The 21,780-nt window shown below is 45.3% G+C and overlaps 1 protein-coding gene across 1 annotated transcript; it reads left to right on the top strand.

Moving 5' to 3' along the window:
- The first annotated feature begins 13,493 nt into the window (after positions 1–13,493).
- LOC128342112 (lysozyme C, milk isozyme-like) lies at positions 13,494–20,758 on the top strand. The gene is made up of 4 exons (XM_053289002.1): positions 13,494–13,673; positions 14,861–15,019; positions 18,578–18,656; positions 20,426–20,758. The coding sequence occupies exons 1-4, from the start codon at positions 13,538–13,540 to the stop codon at positions 20,490–20,492; spliced, it is 441 nt and encodes a 146-aa protein (XP_053144977.1). The 5' UTR covers positions 13,494–13,537; the 3' UTR covers positions 20,493–20,758.
- Positions 20,759–21,780: the final 1,022 nt, after the last annotated feature.

The following is a 21,780-nucleotide window of genomic DNA, read 5'->3' as shown; positions in this document are numbered from 1 at the left end:
CAGGAGGAGAAGGTGCTTAAAAAGATCTAAAAACTGAAATTGAGTATGGTCAACACATTTCCTGCAACTAACAATGGACAATGAATAGAGTTGTATAATCCCCTTGCCAAAAAAAGAAAAAAAATTCCACAAAACCAACACATCTAATCTAGGGATTGAAATGGCCCCAAGAGGTTGGAAGGCAAGAAAGAGTTGGCATAATTGCTTAACTTCACCATTCTGCCCATAACCTGGGCTCATCTCCACTGTACAAACAAGATACTTAAATTTTCCGGTAAGTTCTAGTTAGGCTAGAAAAGAGGAACTGCTCTTTTCCTCTGCCTATCAAACTGATGAGAAAGGACTTTTTTAAAAAAAGTTTGTTTTAATATCATCTGCGTTTCAAACGTGAAGTGGCCTTGTCTGTGACTGTCCCAACATAGCATATCTGGTCAATTGCTGTATTGCAGAACAGTTTCATGATGAGAACTTGAGATTGATTGCTTCCAGTCACCAGTTACTTTGGCCAGGACAGCTTCCTAGGTTGGGGTAAACTTAGGAAGAGAGGGAAGGCACTTGTGTGATGGAAGTGAGGAAACTTAGGAAGTGAGGGAAGTTAACTTAGGCAGTGAAGGAGGGTGATTTTTGTGATGGGCAGACTAGGGAAATCAAGGCTACCGATTGCGGAAGGTTGACATGTAAGGTTGACATCTCCCCTGGATATCCAGGTAATTTACTGGATTTGGGGCATGTTCCCCGGCGTCTGGGGCTTTTACGCACAGCAGGTTTTACCACGGATTTATGGGGAGGCTTTACTGAAAACTCGAAGTTGTTCCAAAAAAACCAACACAAATAGTGGGGCTTTTTACCCCGGATACAAATCAGGTTACATTCTAATGCACAGTGAAAATCCCGAATTGTGTGTGAACTCCCTGATAACTCACAGGGACTTCTGGGTAAATCTAGCCAATATGTGAATACCCCCACTCCATTCCAAAGGGGTTGTGAGTTAAAGGGCTTCAAAAGTCCCATGTGAAAAGCTTCCTGGTTAGCTCATTAGCTTTCCTGGATTCTCGACTTTCTTTTTTCTTTCTTTCTTTTAAAAGCTAAACATAGCCCTTGTAGAAACGTAGTTAAGGAGCAAAACATGTGGTCACGATTCTACTTAACTGCTGGATTTATAGAAAGGCCGGTGAAGCACAAGAGTAGGGGTGTGCAGAATTGGTTTGAATCAAACCAGAAATGGCATGGTTTGACCGGTTTGAATTCGAACCAAACCAGCCTCAAAAAAAGTCAGCCAGTCCAAGTTCAAACTGAAGCAGGCCTGGTTTGAAACTGTTGAACTGGGTCAAACCGGTTTGAGGGTCTATTCTTGTAAAGGAGAATCCTGCCTTTAAAAGGGTTCTAAGGGTAGCCAGGGGGTGGTGGTAAGAGGGCATCTTACTCCCATGGCCAGGAGTGGGGGCTCCTCTAAAGCCCACCGGCGCCCCTCCCCAGCAGCGCGGCCTGTGTGGCAGGCTGCTGGTGGCCTGGTTCTACCGAGCCTCCCTGATGGGGGGGGGGCTCTGATGTGGTTTAGAGGAACCACCGCTGCTGGTGAGGTGCTCTCTCACCAGCAGAGTGTGGGCAACTTCTCCCCAAGGAAATAAAGCTTTTTAACAAAGTTTTTTTTAATTTCCTTGATGGGCAAAACAACCAGGCTTGTTGTTTGTCAGCTGTCAATGGACTGGTCACTTCCTGCTTGCCGCATTGACTTCTGTGTCGAGGGAGGGCTGCCAGAATCACCTCCCCGCACCCATAAGCCACAAAGCCCTGAGTGGGTGAGTCAAGCAACCCCCAAAGATGTTTCATTCCCAACCACCCTGGGCCAAAAAACCCTGAGGCATTGCTCCGTGAAATCCTTCATCACCCAAATGGTGCCTCTGGCTGTACACCATTAAAGCAGTCACCTTAACACCTGCACTTGGTGAGGATTCCCCTTTACATGCAAAAAAAGACCAGCCACCTTTTTTTGACTGGCCACCTTTTTCAAACCTGGACCGGCCACTTGTGTGGTCAGCATCTGTGCTGACCATGCAAATGGCTGCTGCATGTGTGTCCCAATATCACGTGAGGGCAACTAGGGGAAGCTCCGCTGGTGCACAATGGTAGCTAGGTGGGCTAGGGCTGCCAATACAGGTAGTGGAGGCCAGTGGCAGAGGAGCAGGTATGCACCTGCTCTCCTCCATTTTAAGAGTGCTGGGAATGTGCTGCAAATCATGCTTTGAATTGTGATTCGTGCACATTCCTACATCTTGGAGAATTTTTGAGTAGATACAAAGCCTGTGTTCAATGTCACAAAGTTAAAGAACCAAATGGTGCTCTGTAACATTTTCACACACAAAACTGTAGACAAGAAATGCCGAGGCCTTACACAATTACAGACTTGTGGTATTTTTGAGAAAGAAATCCCAAATGTCTAAAACAAATAGTGAAATGCAAATATCAAAAGGTCAGTGCTTACAAAGCAAAGAATGCACGAAACGTGCAGGAGGAGAAGGTGCTTAAACAGATCTAAAAACTGAAATTGAGTATGGTCAACACATTTCCTGCAACTAACAATGGACAATGAATAGAGTTGTATAATCCCCTTGCCAAAAAAAGAAAAAAAATTCCACAAAACCAACACATCTAATCTAGGGATTGAAATGGCCCCAAGAGGTTGGAAGGCAAGAAAGAGTTGGCATAATTGCTTAACTTCACCATTCTGCCCATAACCTGGGCTCATCTCCACTGTACAAACAAGAAACACAAATTTTCCGGTAAGTTCCAGTTAGGCTAGAAAAGAGGAACTGTTCTTTTCTTCTGCCTATCAAACTGATGAGAAAGGACTTTTTTAAAAAGAGTTTGTTTTAATATCATCTGCGTTTCAAATGTGATGTGGCCTTGTCTGTGACTGTCCCAACATAGCATTTCTGGTCAACTGCTGTATTGCAGAACAGTTTCATGATGAGAACTTGAGATTGATTGCTTCCAGTCACCAGTTACTTTGGCCAGGACAGCTTCCTAGGTTGGGGTAAACTTAGGAAGAGAGGGAAGGCACTTGTGTGATGGAAGTGAGGAAACTTAGGAAGTGAGGGAAGTTAACTTAGGCAGTGAAGGAGGGTGATTTTTGTGATGGGCAGACTAGGGAAATCAAGGCTACCGATTGCGGAAGGTTGACATGTAAGGTTGACATCTCCCCTGGATATCCAGTTATTTTACTGGATTTGGGGCATGTTCTGGGGCTTTTATGCACAGCAGGTTTTACCACGGATTTATGGGGAGGCTTTACTGAAAACTCGAAGTTGTTCCAAAAAAACCAACACAAATAGTGGGGCTTTTTACCCCGGATACAAATCAGGTTACATTCTAATGCACAGTGAAAATCCCGAATTGTGTGTGAACTCCCTGATAACTCACAGGGACTTCTGGGTAAATCTAGCCAATATGTGAATACCCCCACTCCATTCCAAAGGGGTTGTGAGTTAAAGGGCTTCAAAAGTCCCATGTGAAAAGCTTCCTGGTTAGCTCATTAGCTTTCCTGGATTCTCGACTTTCTTTTTTCTTTCTTTCTTTTAAAAGCTAAACATAGCCCTTGTAGAAACGTAGTTAAGGAGCAAAACATGTGGTCACATTTCTACTTAACCTCTGCATTTATAGAAAGGCCGGTGAAGCACAAGAGTAGGGGTGTGCAGAATTGGTTTGAATCAAACCAGAAATGGCATGGTTTGACTGGTTTGAACTCGAACCAAACCAGCCTCAAAAAAAGTCAGCCAGTCCAAGTTCAAACTGAAGCAGGCCTGGTTTGAAACTGTTGAACTGGGTCCAACTGGTTCGAGGGTCTATTCTTGTAAAGGAGAATCCTGCCTTTAAAAGGGTTCTAAGGGTAGCCAGGGGGTGGTGGTGAGAGGGCATCTTACTCCCATGGCCAGGAGTGGGGGCTCCTCTAAAGCCCACCGGTGCCCCTCCCCAGCAGTGTGGCCTGTGTGGCAGGCTGCTGGTGGCCTGGTTCTACCGAGCCTCCCTGATGGGGAGGGGGGGCTCTGATGTGGTTTAGAGGAACCACCGCTGCTGGTGAGGTGCTCTCTCGCCACTACCCCACCCAACTACCTTTTTAAAGGCAGGTTTCCCTTATGCTTGTAAAGGAGAATCCTCACTGAGTGCAGGTATCAGAGTGACTGATTTAATAGTGTACAGCCGGAAGCGCCATTTGGGTGATTAGGGATTTCATTGAACAATTTATTTATTTTATTTATTTAAAATATTTCTATACCACCCAAAACATGCGTCTCTGGGCAGTTTACAGTTAACCTCGAACCAAACCAGCCTCAAATAAATTGGGTGAGTCCAAGGTCAGCTGTTATTTCTTTATCCTCCTTGATAAACAGAACTAGAGTTTGTTCATCCACCTGTTCAGGAAGAGCTGCTGTATCCGCGACCTTGGAACATTATTAGAAAATTAATGCCTCAGGGTTTTGTGGACCAGGGTGGTTGAGAATGAAACCTCTTTGCGGGTTTCTTGGCTCACACCCGCTCAGGGCTTTGTGGCTCGGGGAGAGGTGATTCTGGCAGCCCTCTCTCGACACAGAACCCGCAAAGAGTTTTCATTCCCAACCACCCTGGTCCACAAAACCCTGAGGCATTAATTTTCTAATAATGTTCCAAAGTCGCGGATACAGCAGCTGTTCCTGAACAGGTGGATAAACAAACTCAAGTGTTTAATGTGTTTATTCATTCTCAGGGATTTAGTTCGGGTCAGAACCGGCTGAAGTGCCTGTACAATATCATTATAGTAATCTAAAATATCTTTTTCTAGATCATTAGTTAATATTGGCGAGTGAAGGGAAATAAGATTCTTAGAGGTCAGCATTGCGCCAACCCAATACCCTGAGAGACTGTCCATTTGACCAAAAAGGGCCGCACCTCCAGTTCAGATAATGGATTATATAATGGTTCGGTATAAATTGGATTACCAGGGAAATTTAGGTGTAACTCTCTGGGGAAATAATCACTCTCAAGACGGCTGGTTATTTTAAATCTCATAAAGTATGTAAGAAGAACAGAAGAAATTGCCATATAATCAATTGTAGAAAAACGGGAACCAGACCAATAAGTATACTCAGCTGGATGATCTTCAGTAATAGCCCCATTCAATAAATGCAGATTCAGTTCATTAAATGTTTGGAGCCGACATAAACCAGCATAATTTCCTACCCTATCCTTAAATTGGCAGACAATTAATGGTAGAGGAAATTCCTGGTCTGGTGGAAAACACTTAAATTTAGTAAATTACATTTTGTCATCTCTTCAAAGCCTAGCATTGAAGTCCCTGGCAATCACAATATAGGCATGAGGAAGGTTTTCTGTAGGTTCCTGTTCCACCAAACACAGACCAGGAATAGACTGTAACATGGTGGCTTCCCCTTGAAACATTTGATCCAACAACAACGACAACAGAGCAGGTGACGCATTGGTTGAGATGTTAATCGAATAAAAAGGAGAAGAGGAACTCAATAGGGCAAATTGTTCCTGCTTAGGCACTCACATCAATTTTGGAGGATGAATGCAACTGAAGGAAGCCCGGGCTGGTGTGCAGCTGGGGGAGTCAGTCATGGGACTTGCCTCTGGGGGTCCCCAAGGCAGTGAGCCCCCAGACAACTGTCTCCCCTTGCCCTATTATAGTTACACTCCTGTATCCATCTGTTTTGGGGGCGGTGCTTCCATCACATTTTCAGCGACAGTCTCATCGTTCTCCTTTAGAGCACACTGTGTGTTAATAAGATAATTTGCCATACTGCAGACTGAAACAAAGGAATTTTCAATCTGGGAAACAATTTGAGATATAGTTTCAAACTGGTGGCCGTCCAGGTCATTTGGAGTAGGTTCAAGGTCAGCAGTTATTTCTTTATCCTCCTTGATAAACAGAACTTGAGTTTGTTTATCCACCTGTTCAGGAACAGCTGCTGTATCCGCGACCTTGGAACATTTTAAAGAAAATTAATGCCTCTGGGTTTTGTGGACCAGGGTGGTTGGGAATGAAACCTCCCTGCGGGTTGCTTGGCTCACCCACTCAGGGCTTTGTGGCGCGAGGAGAGGTGATTCTGGTAGCCCTCTCTCCACACAGAACTCTGTGTGGAGAGAGGGCTACCAGAATCACCTCTCCTCGCGCCACAAAGCCCTGAGTGGGTGAGCCAAGCAACCCGCAGGGAGGTTTCATTCCCAACCACCCTGGTCCACAAAACTCTGTGTGGAGAGAGGAAGTGAGCAGTCCATTGACGGCTGACAAACAACAAGCCCATCAAGGAATTTTTGTTGTTGCTTTGTCCATCAAGGAATTTAAAAACTTTGTTTAAAAGCTTTATTTCTTGGGGGGGGGAGTTGCCCACACTGTTTTAGTTAGTTAGAAATTGTTGCCTCATTTTATCTTTCTTGTTTAATAAATTGTGGCCCTATTTTGAATCCATGAAATGTGTCTTGTCTCTTATTTGGGTCTGTTTGCCATTCATTCTGCCGCCTCTGGCAAGGATAGTTGTTGAGGAAGGCATTAATATCACTTTGGTATGCATCCTTCTCTGCCCATCCCAAAGCAATTACACAATTGGTTTCCCAGCCTTCTGTTGCAATCATTTTGACTGGTGACTGCCTTCCTGCAGCAGACAGAAAACATGTGTGGAGAAAGGTTGACATTTAGACCCTGGCCAGAGCTCCCTCTTTGTTTCTCTGTCTTTAAAACTCCATTTCCCTAAAGCCTGACAAACAAACACACTTTTCTTGTACTTTTCAGTCCTGGACACCTGGTAATGATTGTTATCTTATGGAATATTATCATTTATATATGCATTAGGGAACTCCTTTATTGCCCTTGTTTTTCCTTTTTAAATAATGATTGGTTAAGGGCTGAAGGCATTTCACAATAATCAAGGTATTTCACACCCACACAGGAGATCACAGAATTCTATTAGCTAAAAATATCTCTGTCTTCCTATGTTATGGAGGCTTGAGACCACACAATAAACCAGACCACTTTCTCTAAAGGTAAGGCCATATTTGCATGTAACGTGAAACTGGAGGTTGACAAACCCGCTGTTTCAATTTCAAATCATTAACAGCAGTCCGGATGTTCGTCCAACTGGAGGTCTTGCAACCTCCAGTTTCAGGAGAGGGGAGTCCATCCCTCTTCCTGGTCTGCTGAGGTCAATCCCTGCAAGCTCCATAGCACTTGTGTCTCCAGACTGTGGGCAAAGCATCAGGACGTAACCAGAGCCACTGGGATTGACCACGATCTTGAAGCGTGCATGCCGAGAGTGATCATAACTTTTTGGAATGGTCTGCCCGCCCTCGGCATGAAAAGGGCATTTATATCCCTGTAAAAGCGAGGCCATGCCAGTGCTTCTTCTTACAGCGATTGCACCACCCACCTCCTAAGAGCCCCTCAACAAAACTATCCCACACAAGAATGATTATGGAGGGGTTAGGGGGTCATTGGGGGGGCACCAAGGAGGGGTTATGTATATGAGGGAGGACAAAGGATCCTGGGAGATCTGCCCTGCCATGACCTAGGATGCTCTTCCAAGGGCTCCTCCAGGCAAAGCAGTCCATGCAGATCAAACCACAATCCCACTCCTGGCAGAGTAGCACTCTCATAAGAGGGACAATCTACTGGGGAGGACCATTGGGTTAAACACTCTTAATTTTCGATAGGACTGTGAGTTCATAAGTTGAGCTGCTTTTAAAGTAAAACCAGACATTACAAAGGATGTGTGGCTGCCATCAACCCACATCTCCACCTAAGTTTGCCTGCCAATTTAAAGAATCAGGGGAGGGCTGCAATGGTTGTCATTTTTGGTGGGCCTATGGGACATGCATGGATTATAGTTCAGTTCTCTGGATGGCACTGGGTTTCATTCTGTTATGGGTGGAAGCCAGAGCTTCCTATTTTCTATTCTTTTCCTGTAACAAGACGATAAAAGTTGTCTTCAGCATTCTGAATGCTGTCCTCTGGCCTTTTCATGACACAGTGTCCCAGTCACAAGTGGGGATGAGAAGAGCACTCATGGCGTTAGCCCTCTATTGCAAGTTAGAGCAACTGGATATTAATTATCAGAAAACCAAAATTTGGCCCTTCTCCAACAGGAGGAAAAAATATAAATGGAGGATTGACAATCATGACATACAGCAGGTTAAATGTTTTAAGTATTTGGGGGTCATATGGAATATGGGAAGAAGACCCCTCAAATCAGTTATGTTGCTGCTCAGGCACAGAGAAACGCATCAGCAATTCTTAGCTTCCACAGGTGACAAGGAGGGATGTTCATTCTGGCTGCCATCAACTTATTGAAGGCAAAGTCGATGGCTGAAATGTTATATGGGGCGCAGCTGGTCTCCTTCCTTTGTTACTATTGGATAGGCAATGCTCGAGCTGGTGGGAGAACTGTGTCAGGAAACTCTGTACCTATGGTCTTTCACCTGAAGCAGTCCTCTCTGTGGGTTTGGACAGGGCCAAAGAACTTATTAAACAAAGGATCTGGGATATTGAGTTTCAGAAAGACCTGTCGAGGACATCTAGGTCATTCCTCCTGCTCAGTAGTGGGATGAGAACTCATCCAGCAGATTATCTGTTTCTCCTCACTTTCCCCAAACATAGATGGGCCTTTTTGAGGGCCCGTATGAATGCCCTCCCTTCAGAATTCTTGGCTGCTAGATATAATAGAATTCTAATTGAACAGAGATATTGCCCCTGTAACTCTGATGAGATTGAATCAGTTGCACATGTTCTTCTGAGGTGTGTCTTTTATATAGGCCTTAGGTGAAGGTTAATTGACCCTCTTTTACATAATCTGCCCAGTCGATCGGACTAATTCTACACCAAATATCTGCTAATAGATGTGAATTCATCTATCACACACAGAGTGGCAAAATTCTGTTGTTCTGTATTACATGTTCATTGCACTCTGCTCGCTAATGGTTAGATACAATGTACAATTGTGTTATTAATATGGCTATGTTTAAAATTTTATATTGTTTTAGATGTTTTATATTATTAACCAGAGTTGTGCATTTTGTTTTGTTTTTCTATTTTGTTTTGGCCCAAATCCAAAACACCCCCATTTTCTTCTTTTTCAAAACCAGCCAATCTGAAACACCCCAATTTTGTTCTTTGTTCAAAATTGCAAAATGTGAATCCAAAACATTTTTGATTTTTTTAAAAAAAAAAAATGGCCCTGGGGCAAATCTAGTGGGTGTGAGTGGTAGTGCCCAATGGATGGAAGCTACCACCCAAATTTCAGAGGAATTGGGCAAAGGGTGGGTTTTTGGTGGATTTTTGAAGTTTAAGATTCCCCCCATAGGGAATAATGGAGGTTTCAGCAAAAGTAAAGCTTCACACTGGGGGTAAAGAGGTGGCCCAGAGCAGAGTAGGGTGTGTGGTAGTGCCCAGTGGGGGCAAGGAAGCTGCCAGAATTATTTCAAAGGAATTGAGCAGAGGAATGATTTTTAAAGATTTAATGTTTACACATCTTTAAGGTTCTTCCCCATAGGGAATGATGGAGGTTTCAGCAGCCCCATAACTGCACATGGGGGGCACTGGGGTGGCTCAGAGTGAGTGTTGGTGTAGAGCATAAAGGGTGCTCTAGGTTCTGATGTTTCTGAGATGTTTTGAATGTTGATTTTCTGATAGCATACGAGAGTGGATTCATGGCTTTTCATTGAAAATCCCATTGGCTACCAGAGAATCTACACTCAGAACACCTCAGAATCAACAGAACCCAGCACCTCATGGGTTAGCAACCCATGTGGGTGGGTAGCACCCTATGTGCACTATACCACCACTCGCTCTGGGCCACCCCGGTGCCCCCCAAGTGCAGTTATGGGGCTGCTGAAACCTCAATTATTCCCTATGGGGCAAATTTTTAAAGAAGCATAAACTTCAACAAATCACAAATAATCAGCTCTTTGCCCAATTCCTTTGGAATCTGGGTTGTGACAGACTGGCAGGCACCCATTGGGGCACTACCACCCAACCCATGCTTCTGCCCCAGAATTCATTACCAGGCTGGCATGCCTTAGCCATAGCAGGCTGGCAGGCTGGGCTCAGGCTGGCAACAAGGCAGGCAGGCATAGGCAATGGCATGGCATCATAGCAACTTGAGGCTTACAATGCTGCATACTAGTTCTCTCTCTCTCCCTCTCCCTCTCCCTCTCCCTCTCTCCAATGAGGCAGAATGGCAGAATGGTGACTATTAACGCTGAATGAATTGAAAATTCCTCCTTGAACTCCCCCCACCCTTGCCCCTTCTTTGACCCTTCCCCTGGCCAATGTGGGGTCAGTAAAGAGTGGAAAGAGGCAAAAGAACCAATGGGGAACAAGGAGGGAGTCGTCAGCAGGTCAGCCCATGCTTTAGGTCACCAATTGGAAGGCTGGAAGGGCGGGATATTCAAAGAGATGTCAAACACAAAATGGAGACTGACTCAGAGATCACCACAAAATGGAGGTCCAAAACAACAAAACATTTTGTAGTCGAAACAGGAACATTTTGTTTTGTATTCAAAACTTTTGGATCTGGAAAATGGGTGTTTTGTTTTGTCTACAAAACACCCCAAACAGGCTGTTTTGGGTACAAAACGTTTTGTATATGAAATGTTTCGCACATCCCTATTATTAATCTACTTCACAGGGTTTTTGTGAGGAGGAACTTAAGTATGTAGTACACTGCTCTGGGCTCCTTGGAGGAAGAGCGGGATATAAAATGAGCCAGCGTGGTATAGTGGTTAGAGTGCTGGACTAGGACCGGGGAGACCCGAGTTCAAATCCCCATTCAGCCATGAAACTAGCTGGGTGACTCTGGGCCAGTCACTTCGCTCTCAGCCTAACCTACTTCACAGGGTTGTTGTGAAAGAGAAACTCAAGTATGTAGCACACCGTTCTGGGCTCCTTGGAGGAAGAGCGGGATATAAATGTAATAATAATAATAATAATAATAATAATAATAATAATAAATGCAAAATAAATAAATAAATAAATAAATAAGTGAGTAAGTAAGTAAGTAAATAAATAAATAAATAAAATGTTGTGTTATTGGTCAAAGGCCATAATCAATACTAACCAACTGACTGACTGACATGCCTGGATTATAGTTCAGTTCACTGGATGGCACTGGGTTTCGTTCTGTTATGGATGAAATCCAGAGCTTCGTATTTTCTATTCTTTTCCTGCACCAAGACAATAAAAGTTGTGTTCAGCATTCTGAATGCTGTCCTCTAGCCTTTTCATGACACAGTGTCAGAAGTCAAGCCTCAAACCCTCCCATTCCTCCCAGAACTAGGGAAATGGCACTAGCCAACCTTCAGACCGATGAAGTGCCAGTGCAGCTAATACTGTGGCTGGTGCCAATAGTGACCTGTGCTAATGAGATAGAGCAGGGCTGCACAACTTTAACCCTCCATCTGTTTTAAGACTAAAGCTCCCTTCATCCTCAGTCACAGTGGGCAATACTTAGGGATTATGGGAGTTGCAGTCCAGCATATTCAGAGGGGCCGAAGTTGTGCAACCCTGAGATAGAGGGATGGAAAACAAGCTGCAGCTGCTTCAGTGCGGGCTGCCGCTCTCTTGCTCCCTTCTGGCCCCTCTCTGGTTATAACTGAACCATGTGGGGGCTGATCTTTCAACTAGTAGGGGAAGGAAATTCCCAATCTTACTCATTTGCCCAGTCGGGGATTTTCCTCCCCTACCAAATGAATGACCAATGCATACAACTCCCTCCCACCCAGGAAGGGCAGCTTCTGCTGAAGCTGCTTTCCCACCCCTCCAGCTGCTTAGCATGGGCCACTACTGACTGGTGCTATGAAGAGGGACAATTTCAGTCAATCTCCCCTTTCCGCTGAAAGGGGTGAATGGAATGATATTCCCGATAATATGTCTCTAAAGGATATGTGGCCCTCAGAGACATATTTGGAGGAGTCATACTGGGCTTCAGTGGGAAAGGGACATTACCAAAATCACCCTACCCCTCTAGCACCAGTGTAGCATCACTGCACTACTGCGGAATGGAAGCCACCATTTCCTGCACCAGAAGCCTTCGACTTCTGCAGTATACCTCCGCAGTATGGCCTGAAAGGAAAGAAAGATTTGCCTGCTTCTTTTCTGGCCACAAAGACCTCACTGGTCCTTCTCGATGAAAAGGTGGAATATACATATTTTAGAAACAGACAATAAGGCTGTTCGCATGGTCATGCTGTAATTAGGGTAGGAGAAGCCTCCTACCCTATTTGGGAACTGTGCACACTCCTATTTTGTAATCATGTCTGAGTTAAAAACATGGCTGGAGGCACCAGCTGTGATCGAGTACTAAGCAGCAGCTGGGTTGGCGGGCTCCCTCCCACGCAAAAGCTCTACCCACGACTTTAATGAGGTAGGAGGGAAAGCCCTCTGCCCCAGCTGCTGCTTAGCACACAATCACTGCCGGTGCCTCCAACCTTGCTTTTAACTCACACACAATCACAAAATGGGAATATGCACAGTGCCCGAACTAGAGTAGGGGGCTTCTCCTACCCTAATTTTGATTGTATGGACTGCCTTTATGTGTTTCTGTGCATGGTTGGCATTAGACTTAGCCTCACTGAACAGCTTCCAAGAGCCCAGGAATCTCAGAGGGCCCACAGCTGACCCAGAGACCCCCTCTGGGCCCATAGTGCTGGTAGTGGAGCTGCTCTCTTGAGGCCCACCCAAAAGATATACCCAAATAGCCCAGTTAGTCAAGGATCTCTTGGAACCTGGAGCCGGTCCTTCACTATCTATATCAGGGCAGGCAACCATAAGACCTGCAGACTCTATGAAGCTTGAGGATTCTTCTGTTCTGCAGGTTACCTCTAGGCTGCCAGGAGGGCTGACATCCGGAGTTTATATCATTGGGCAGAGACAGAGGACCCTCAGAAGGCCCCACTGTTGATTCCTGAGACCACTTATCTCCCCATAACCTTTGTGTGGTGATGGTGGAGTGATTCTCATGCAGCCCACCTAGGAAGGAGCAGACCCATAGAAAGCTGTCTCCCTAGTTGCTGGTGTTGTTTTTCCTGGGATTTCTTTTCTTTCCTGATACAGGCAATTATTATTGTACTGCTTAAAGTATTGCTATTTTACGTGTGTGTGTGTGTGTGTGTGTGTGTGTGTGTGTGTGTGTGTGTGTATTCATTTGGTACCTGTTTTAATCCTACCCATTTAAAATTATAAAAAGAAGTCAGGAGATTTCTCAAGTTGCTTTGTATACCATGCAAAGCATGATATTGTTTACTCTTTTAAAAAAAAACTTTATATGCTTCACAGCTGATCATTTACCCACAATTGTGCAATTTCTTGGTTTCCCTTCCTTTTCCTGGCAAATGCTATTTATTTTATCTCACAATGACAGCAGTTGTTTAAAAAAAAAAACAACCAAAAAAACCCAACACGCTGATCAGATGGCATTTTCAGGAACTGGACTTGTATAAAAGCCTCTGGGGATATAAACAACTTTCTACATCACCTTCCAGGGGATCTGCAAGCATGAAGGTTCTGGCCGTCTCCATCCTCTGCCTGCTCATTGCAGTGAATGAAGCCGTAGTGTTAGAGAAATGTGATTTTGCTCGCCGTTTGAAACAGCATGGAATGGACGGATACCATGGCTACAGCCTGGCCAACTGTGAGTTTGCTCTTCCTTTTTCTTCATTCTTGTAATGTCAAGTTTTCTTGCTCAAGCAATTGAGCAGAAATGGGAGGGTGGATCAAGGAACAGTTTACTCCCCACCATAAAATCCCCCCTGTGCTTGGAATAATTTCATTTATGGGAAGACTAAGAAGCAATCAGTGTTGAGCCATGACATGTTGCTGCCTGAAGCAGAACTCCAGATGATGCCACTTCCCTGTCCACCCCTTTCTCTTTTTTCTATTAAAATCACACCTGCAATTCCAAATATCTTCCTTTCTTTTTAAAAAAAATTAGGAAGGTAAGAGCAGGGTGTTGCCATTTTACCTCCCTTCCTCCGCAGGTCATGAGGGGGTGGGTCCTAGATGTCAAGGAATCTTGCCTGGTCTTCCGCCTGATGTGCTGGTTTCTTATGTATAGGATCGTTATTGTACAGGGAACTATTTAGTTATGTGAGCTGTTGCCTGCAGTCTGACATGGAACAGACCAGAAACTGGTTCATCATGCCGACTGCTATTACTGGCAGATATCAAGGGCAACAGAACATACACACTCCAGGGAGACCTTCATATGTTGTGGAGAGCTTCCCAACTTCTGCTCCACTCACATGCAAGAGAGGTGTGATTTCCAGCAATCTCTCTCTCTAGAAACACCCTGTGCCATAAGAGGCGAGGACCTTCCAGAGGGCCAGGGACATATTTTCAAGAGGGTGAGGAGCATTTCCAGAGGTAGAGAAGACAGTCAAAGATTGCTTCCCCTGCCCCGCCCCACCCCCACACATACGAGTGGAGCGATTGTGGGGAAGCTCCCAGTGGTCTGCGCTCCATTGCTCCAGTTGTTAGCCACTGAGAACTTGGGGTTGATCAACCTTTTAGTCTCATGCATTGCAAGCCACTGATATCCATCCCAATGCTGTGCTGGCAATTAAGCCACTTCCATTAGACATACCCAGAGAACTATGTGATCTCCATGAAAAATGCTTGACTATGTGGGAATGATTTCCTGGAAAATTAAATGGAAAATTGTGTTTAGTTTTGATTTTCTTAATGTACAGTATATATTTTTGCTAGAGTACATTTCGAAATAATATTTATACATTACTTGCTTTTAGAAAATGGCAGAGTTGCCCCGCCATGCCCCACCACATATCCACTATAGCCATTTTGCTGCTTATTTTGTTCCAGGGGTTTGTCTGGCTTATCATGAAAGTCGTTTCAACACTGGGGCTGTAGGACCAAGAAACAGTGACGGCAGCAAAGACTTTGGGATTTTTCAGATCAACAGCCGCTGGTGGTGCTCTGGGTATGGCAAAACAAGTAATGGCTGCAATATGCCATGCGACAGTAAGTAATTTGCGACTAGAAGGCTAACTAGCTTGTGACGTTTTTCATACAGAATGTGTGATGTTTTTGAAAGAGGGTCCCAAACCCTTCCCCCTCCAATTATCATTTCGCCATCTTCCTGCCCACTCAGCACTTCCATTCTCCAACCTTCCTCACTTAAATTATCTGCGGCCTCGAACCACCCACCACTATGGCTTCTCCATTCTAGCAACCAGGCAGCAGGGACTGAACTTTACCCTCCTCACTAGCCTCGCTAGCCTCCTCCTTCATTAAAGCCCTTTTGGCTGGCAGAGCAAGGGGGTGGACCAGACTGCTCTGGCAGACCTTTCGTGTCCCAAATGTTCTGAAGCAGCAACTGCAACTTGCTGGAGATGCAAGTAAGGAGCACTGTCCTTCCCTCTAGCAAAGACCTCTGATGCATTGCTTCCTACTCTCTCTTTCCAAATTCTGGCCTTGGACCAGGTAGATGAGTGAAGTATTATGAATGCATGGTCCTTTTCCCTCGTTCTTCTCCCAAAACTGATAGAAGGGAAGGCAATGCATTTTGCCTTCTGTATATGAAACTGATTCCCAACCTCTTATCTCTCTGGCCTACTTTGTTTGAGAAAAGGCATGTTCAGTTCCCAATATATGATCGCATAGGCTTTCACTCTTCCAGTATGAAAGCCACAATGCTCTGAATTATGTGAATGCATTGTGTGAAGTACCAGAGCTATTACTACAACACCTATTGAGTAGCTGCTACGAAAAGTCCATTTAAAAACCATTTCCCTCAAATCTGGGAGAGCATCCACCCAAAATCTTAAAATCTTCTCCTGGGCGTTTTCTGGACTATGAGATTTGCAATGCTTAAAGTGTTGTGAAGTGTAACAGAATGAGGCAGTGGTTTGAAGCTGCAAGCACAGCAATTCTCAGGCAGTATTATAATCAACATGACAAGGTGTTGCCCATCCCTATTGCCCGTTACTGCAGCGGTTTTTCCAGGCAGTGAGTTTCCATATTCCGCCTCTGGAACACATCCACTGGCCCCTCCTCCACTTCCTCAAGTTCAGGCCAATGAGGTTGCGGAGGGAGAGGGGGATCATTGAAGCGACAGAACATTTTTAAAATATATATTCTCAGTGCACTTGTGCAACTCCACCAGCAGGGGGAAGCACTATTCCAACAGAATGCCTTTTGTCATTGCAGGCTTGCACAAGGCAAGCAAAGATAATTTTTTAAAAATCCAATGGTGGAGAAGGAGGGAGGAGGTGGAGGGGAGGGGAGTGCCCCTCCAGTGAGGGCGAGCAATCTAAAGATGCTTGGGTGGGAGCGGAGCACAGAGGAGAAACTGCGCTGTTTCAGGGACAGGCCAACGGAAAAGATTAAAGTAGAGGAGAGCTGCCATTTGGAAATTCTGCTCATTTAAAAGTTCTAAAAGAGGGATACAGTCAATTTCCTACAAATCCCATTCCTTTACTGGTTACTTTGTTTGACTAGCCACCTCCCTTATCTGCTGAAAGGCATAAACTAAAGTCCTTCTTGCTATAGCAAGGAGAGGAGGTAAGTAGGTAGGTAGGTGAAGGGATCAGTGTAAGGCTGTGGAAGAAATCAAAGCAGTTGCAGGTTGCAGCATTGTCTCTTGCTGCTTTGGAGTATTTAAAGGCACAGGCAGGAAATCCAGGTTGACAGCTGGCAACCTTAGGCTAAGGGAAAAGTAGGAGCAAAGCACAAAGGACTCCTTGCAAGAGCAATAAGGCTTAACAGCAGCTAAATTATCTACAGGGTCGAAGAGGAACTGTAAAAATCAACCAATCCTCACAATGCTATTGAACCATAGTAAGCAAATGGGATTGCATGGAAGTAAATGATTCAGTTCAGTTCAATGGGCTTCCTCTTCAGTCAATGCCACTGAATGGGTGAAGGTTGAAATAAGGAACCCCCAAATTACCCAATTAAAGCAAATTAATAGGAAATTGAAAGGGGATACCTCAGGAACCCCAGAAAAAAGTGCTCTGATCAAAAGCAAACAATACTGGCCAGTGGCCCCCCCCCCCCCCCGCACCTTGCTCGCAACGCGCTTTTTGGCGGGGAGACGGGGGAAGGGAGCCTCTCTCCCTCCACGCAATAGGCAGCGGTCGTGTCGCCCTGCCTTCCTACCCCGCTGCACAGGGAGAATCAGTCAAATAAGCATTATTGCATGCATGGAAAAAAAACCATCCACACCACCACATGCTACAATGCATAAAATGTGGGACAAGGCTCCCTGCAATGGAAAAATACAGCTACTTTCCTGCAGTGCTTTTACCACATTATAGGGGCATAAAGCATCAAAGAAAATCAGAACAAGGCATGGGAAATATGAACGGCTCCCTAGTGACAGCGCAATAACCACAATGTCAAAACATGAACAATGCGGAGGGGCGCTTATTGGACATGTTACGAAACTGTTGCAACAAGTAATCTGGAAAACGCCCTGCATTTATTGCCCAGCCCCCAAGAAGACACGAGGCACAGAGTGTTGGTATAAATAAGGGCCACATTTTATCTAACTGATAATCAACTTAGTTAGAACAGGGATTGGCTCTCCACCCCACACAGTGCGGTATCCCTAGGCACGTGCCACCAGGGCATGCCTCACCTATGGCATAGGGCGACACACCAGGGGCCCCAGACAGCCCCAATGTTCTAGAGTGGGGGCTGCCCCTCTTAGCCAGCCTAATGCCAGGCCTTTGCCATAGCAGCACCCCCTGGTAGCCTTTCCAGCGATTCTGGGGAGCTTAGCCTGGCAGAGTAGATCGACCCAAGGCAGATCTCTCTGAGCCATGCAGTCTCTAGAGAGTTGCCCTGTCCTAAGGCCAAACGCTTGTCTGAAGGTGCTCACCAGCCTCAGATGTTATTTCCAACTGCACTGTACCTGCCTTAATGTGACTGAGAAATGGTTGAAACTGCTAGCTAACTATTCACTATCAGTACAGTCCAGAGTATGCGAAAAAGGATGTGCACCAAAAGCTAATCAGGTGAACGCCCAAAAAATTCCTACCTGGCCCCAAAAGGCGACCAGCTCGAGTCCAGACTGTACTTCAGGGAGGGAGGGTAGGTGTCTTCTCGGAGTGGACTGAAGATTGCCAACAATGAAGCAAGCTGCATGGCTGAAGCTCCTCCCCCGGCACGGGCCTTCTATCCAATCAGAAGCCAGGATGTCTCATGCTTCTTGCAGGGGGCTGGGCAAACTGGCTGCACAGCCCAATAGGGCTGCGAGCAGTGTGATATTCACTAAAATTACATTTCACATGCATAACCCTAATGTTGAAATGGCAGCCCAAAGAGGAAAGTCTTCCAAAAGAGTGCTCCCAAAGACTATTCAGTTTGTGAGCTTGATGAATCTCTAGGAGAAAGGAGCTCCACTATTCTGGCACATCCACTGAGAATACCTCTCTATGTCCTCTTGCTGACAGGTCGCATTTATGTGATAGGATGTTTGCACACAGTGGAGCTGGAAAAAGCCATTCTTCTTCTGGCAACTTCCCATAACTTCCTTGATATTCTAACCAATCTTTTTGTTTTTTGTTTGGTCAGGCCTCACAAATAATGACATCACAGATGATATTGAGTGTGCCAAGAGAGTTGTCCGTGACCCCAACGGGATGAGTGCCTGGTGAGTCCATTTCTTGTTAGCATCACTCTGCTTGTAAAATTCAGTGGCCGACATTTTGCACAGTGCAACTTTGTTGTCAGGGACCTTGCCTTGAGAGGCATCCCTGATGGTGTAATGCAATGGGGCAGCTGCAGAAGTCAGGTGGTGCTAATTCCACTGTTTCCAATGGAAGCAACATTACATAACTGCCAGGAAGTAGTTTGAAGTTGTCCCACAGCTGCCCCATCTGCCTTTCAAGTTGCACAGCATGCCTGGCAGGTCCCGCAAGATTCCACACAGTAGAATGTCAGCCAATAGCAACTAAGCTTAGCCTTGTCCTCATTCAAAGGAAGGAGCTGAGCTTTACCTAGGCTTTTCAACAGCTAATAGGTGCTGCTTTCTCAGTGGGCACTAATGGATAAAGGGTGCCTTCTTGACTGTGCAATCATGGTGGTTGATGCCTGGTGGCTATTCAGTGTTGACAGGGCAGCTTAGCCAGGGAGGGACTGAAGGAACTGGGATTCAGTTTGGCAAATGGGATGCCATGAAGGAAGACAGGGGTGTGCCACTGACTGGCCACCAACTCTCATGGAAACCCTTAGTGAAAGGTAAAACATTGCCTCTTTAAGAGATTGTCTGCTTCATCATGCCCAGTATGTATATTTCTACATAAGGCAATATTACAGTGTCTTTGACTCCAGTACTCTTTTATTGTCTTTATCTGTTTTCCAGAGGGGGAGGTAACTTTGGTCTATTTATAGTGGACAAACTGCCATACAAGACATTTTAAGAAGTCATTCCCCCTGTGCTGGTCCTCAGCTACAGACTGCAGCCTGTTTGGCTGCATTTTGGTGTTTTTGTTTTTTTTAAAGTTGGACTGTTGTAAAAACAATACATGACTCAGTATCCATCATGTATGTTTTGGCTCTAGCTTCCACAGCAGTACTGCTGATACAACCACGGCATAGTGTGGTGGTGGTGATGATTACTATCATTACTACTATCACTTCTCAAGGAAAAAAAGTTCTCAGCGCAGTTTGAATAGCAAAAAAAATGAGAAGATGGCTCCCTGTCCCAAGGGTGCTTGCAACATGAAAGGATGCACAGGGGAGACAGCAGCAAGAGCTATGTGGGGCGGAGTGGGTGGGGTGATTTTATGTAGGATTGAGTGAGAACACTTACTCTCCCTGTTGTAGCAGTTTTATAGTATTACAAAACTGTTTTATAGTATTAGTGTAACAGTTTTATAGTATAATAGTTTCATGGTACCATAAACCGCTTTTATAATGATGATTTATGCCCTACAGTTCAGCTTTATGCTGGTCTCGGTTGGTTGGTTGATTGATTGATTGATTGATAATCTCCCCCTGCTCAATATAAAAGAACCACCACTTCAGAGGTGCCTCTTTGCCCAAGTGTTAGCAGGAGTTGTGGAAGCAGTTCTTAGATTCAGAGTTCTAGAACATCAGTGGCAGCAGGGTGTGCTTTAAGAATCCCCACTTGGTGGCAGGGCACTAGCCAGCCCCTCCTCTATGACAGAACAGTTCCCAGGTTAACCTGGAGTCATGATAAGTGAAGTGTATACTGTAGCACCATGACTGCTCTTGGCCCTGGGAGAAATTAGTTTACAAGGAAACTGGGGCTGGGGTAATAGCAGCCTGGGTCTGTAGGAAGCTTAAAGTGCCATGAAAAATGGAAAACGAGGAAGATACAAGAAATATGTTGAAGGATGGGCTTGTTGGGCTTTACCTTGACTCAAAATACTATTTTTTCTCCTTCCTTCCTTCCAGGGTAGCTTGGAGGAACTACTGCAGAGGAAAAGATCTCTCAAGCTGGACGCGTGGTTGTGGTGTCTGAGTTGGATGTTTCTGAATAAAGCCCAGCATCTCCCTTGATTCCTGCTCATGAATGTGATACTTCCCTCTGAACAATAAAAAATCAGCTAGTTCTTTCTATGCAGATATTAGCACCCTTGGGTCCCCATGTAGTGGAGAAAATGGCCTTCTTTGCATATGAATGTGGTTCGAAGTACATCTGGGTGACAAAGGGTGGTATTGATCTTTCTTGGAATTGTTCATTTCTCTGCATGAAAATCTTGAATAAATGCATCACAGTCAAAACCCTTTTTCTGGTTGATGGATGTTTGGGAAGGGAAAGGGATTATTACTCAAGGGGAAAGGAATTATGTTGCAGTCAAATTCTATTCCTCTTTTTGCTGATAGGTGAAATGAGTTGTGCTGTCCCTTCATGCTGGTGCAATGGATTTCCAGGATTAGTGCAAATAGATATTGATCTATGTTTTCAGATACAAATTTAGAAATTATTACTATAATATAAATAAAATGCAACTCACTTTAGAGGGGAAGACTGTGGCCACTAAGTTTGCTGTTCAAGTGTGTACTGTTGAACTTCCCTTGCTCTTCCTTCTTAGGAATTCAGCTTTCCAAGCAGCTTTCAGTTCTTCTCCCCTTGTTCCAAGTAACTATGGATACATTGGGGCTGTTCAAAAATCTCGCTTGTGTACATGACCTCAGGAACATGCTCGGGAGGCCTGGGGTGGGGGGGGAGCTGGTGCTTGCCTGCCTTCCCCTGCAGATGAATGGTAGCTGTTTAGGCCTCTGCTGCACCACACACCCACACGATAAGCACTGCAGAGGAGTCCAGAGCTGGGATAGGGAGGAGGAAGTCTTCCTACATCCTAGTGTACCCCGCACCAGCAGCACCGTGGCTACTCATGAATAGACCCCTGACCGGGAGGCGAAAAGCCACCTCCTGGCTCCGGGGGTCTCCCCACTATGCCCTGAGCGCTCGTGCAGGGCATACTGGGGCTTCTGGGGGCCGTGTGGCCCCCGCTCCCCCCAGCCCCCACCAGCTCCATCACAGAGCCGGCAATCATGTGGGTGGCCGATCCAGCCACCCAGGGCTCCCTGCCTGGTCGTCTGCGGGGAGAGCAGGCTAAGCCAGTTCCAGAAAAAGTGGGTCTCATGGATTGTGAGACCCGCCTCACAGTTCTCATGTGGTTCAAAATTTAACCTATTGCTTCACAGAACTTCCTTTTAAACTTTTTTTTTTAAACTTAGAACCCATCCAGGTTCTTCTTTACAATCAGCCCCTTTCTAGACTGGCTACTCTCTCCGAGGTTTAC

Source organism: Hemicordylus capensis, chromosome 2 (genome assembly GCF_027244095.1).
Source record: "Hemicordylus capensis ecotype Gifberg chromosome 2, rHemCap1.1.pri, whole genome shotgun sequence".
Taxonomy (NCBI): Eukaryota; Metazoa; Chordata; class Lepidosauria; order Squamata; family Cordylidae; genus Hemicordylus; species Hemicordylus capensis.
The sequence above is the reverse complement of the archived record's forward strand: the minus strand, read 5'-3'. Positions and strand labels throughout refer to the sequence as shown.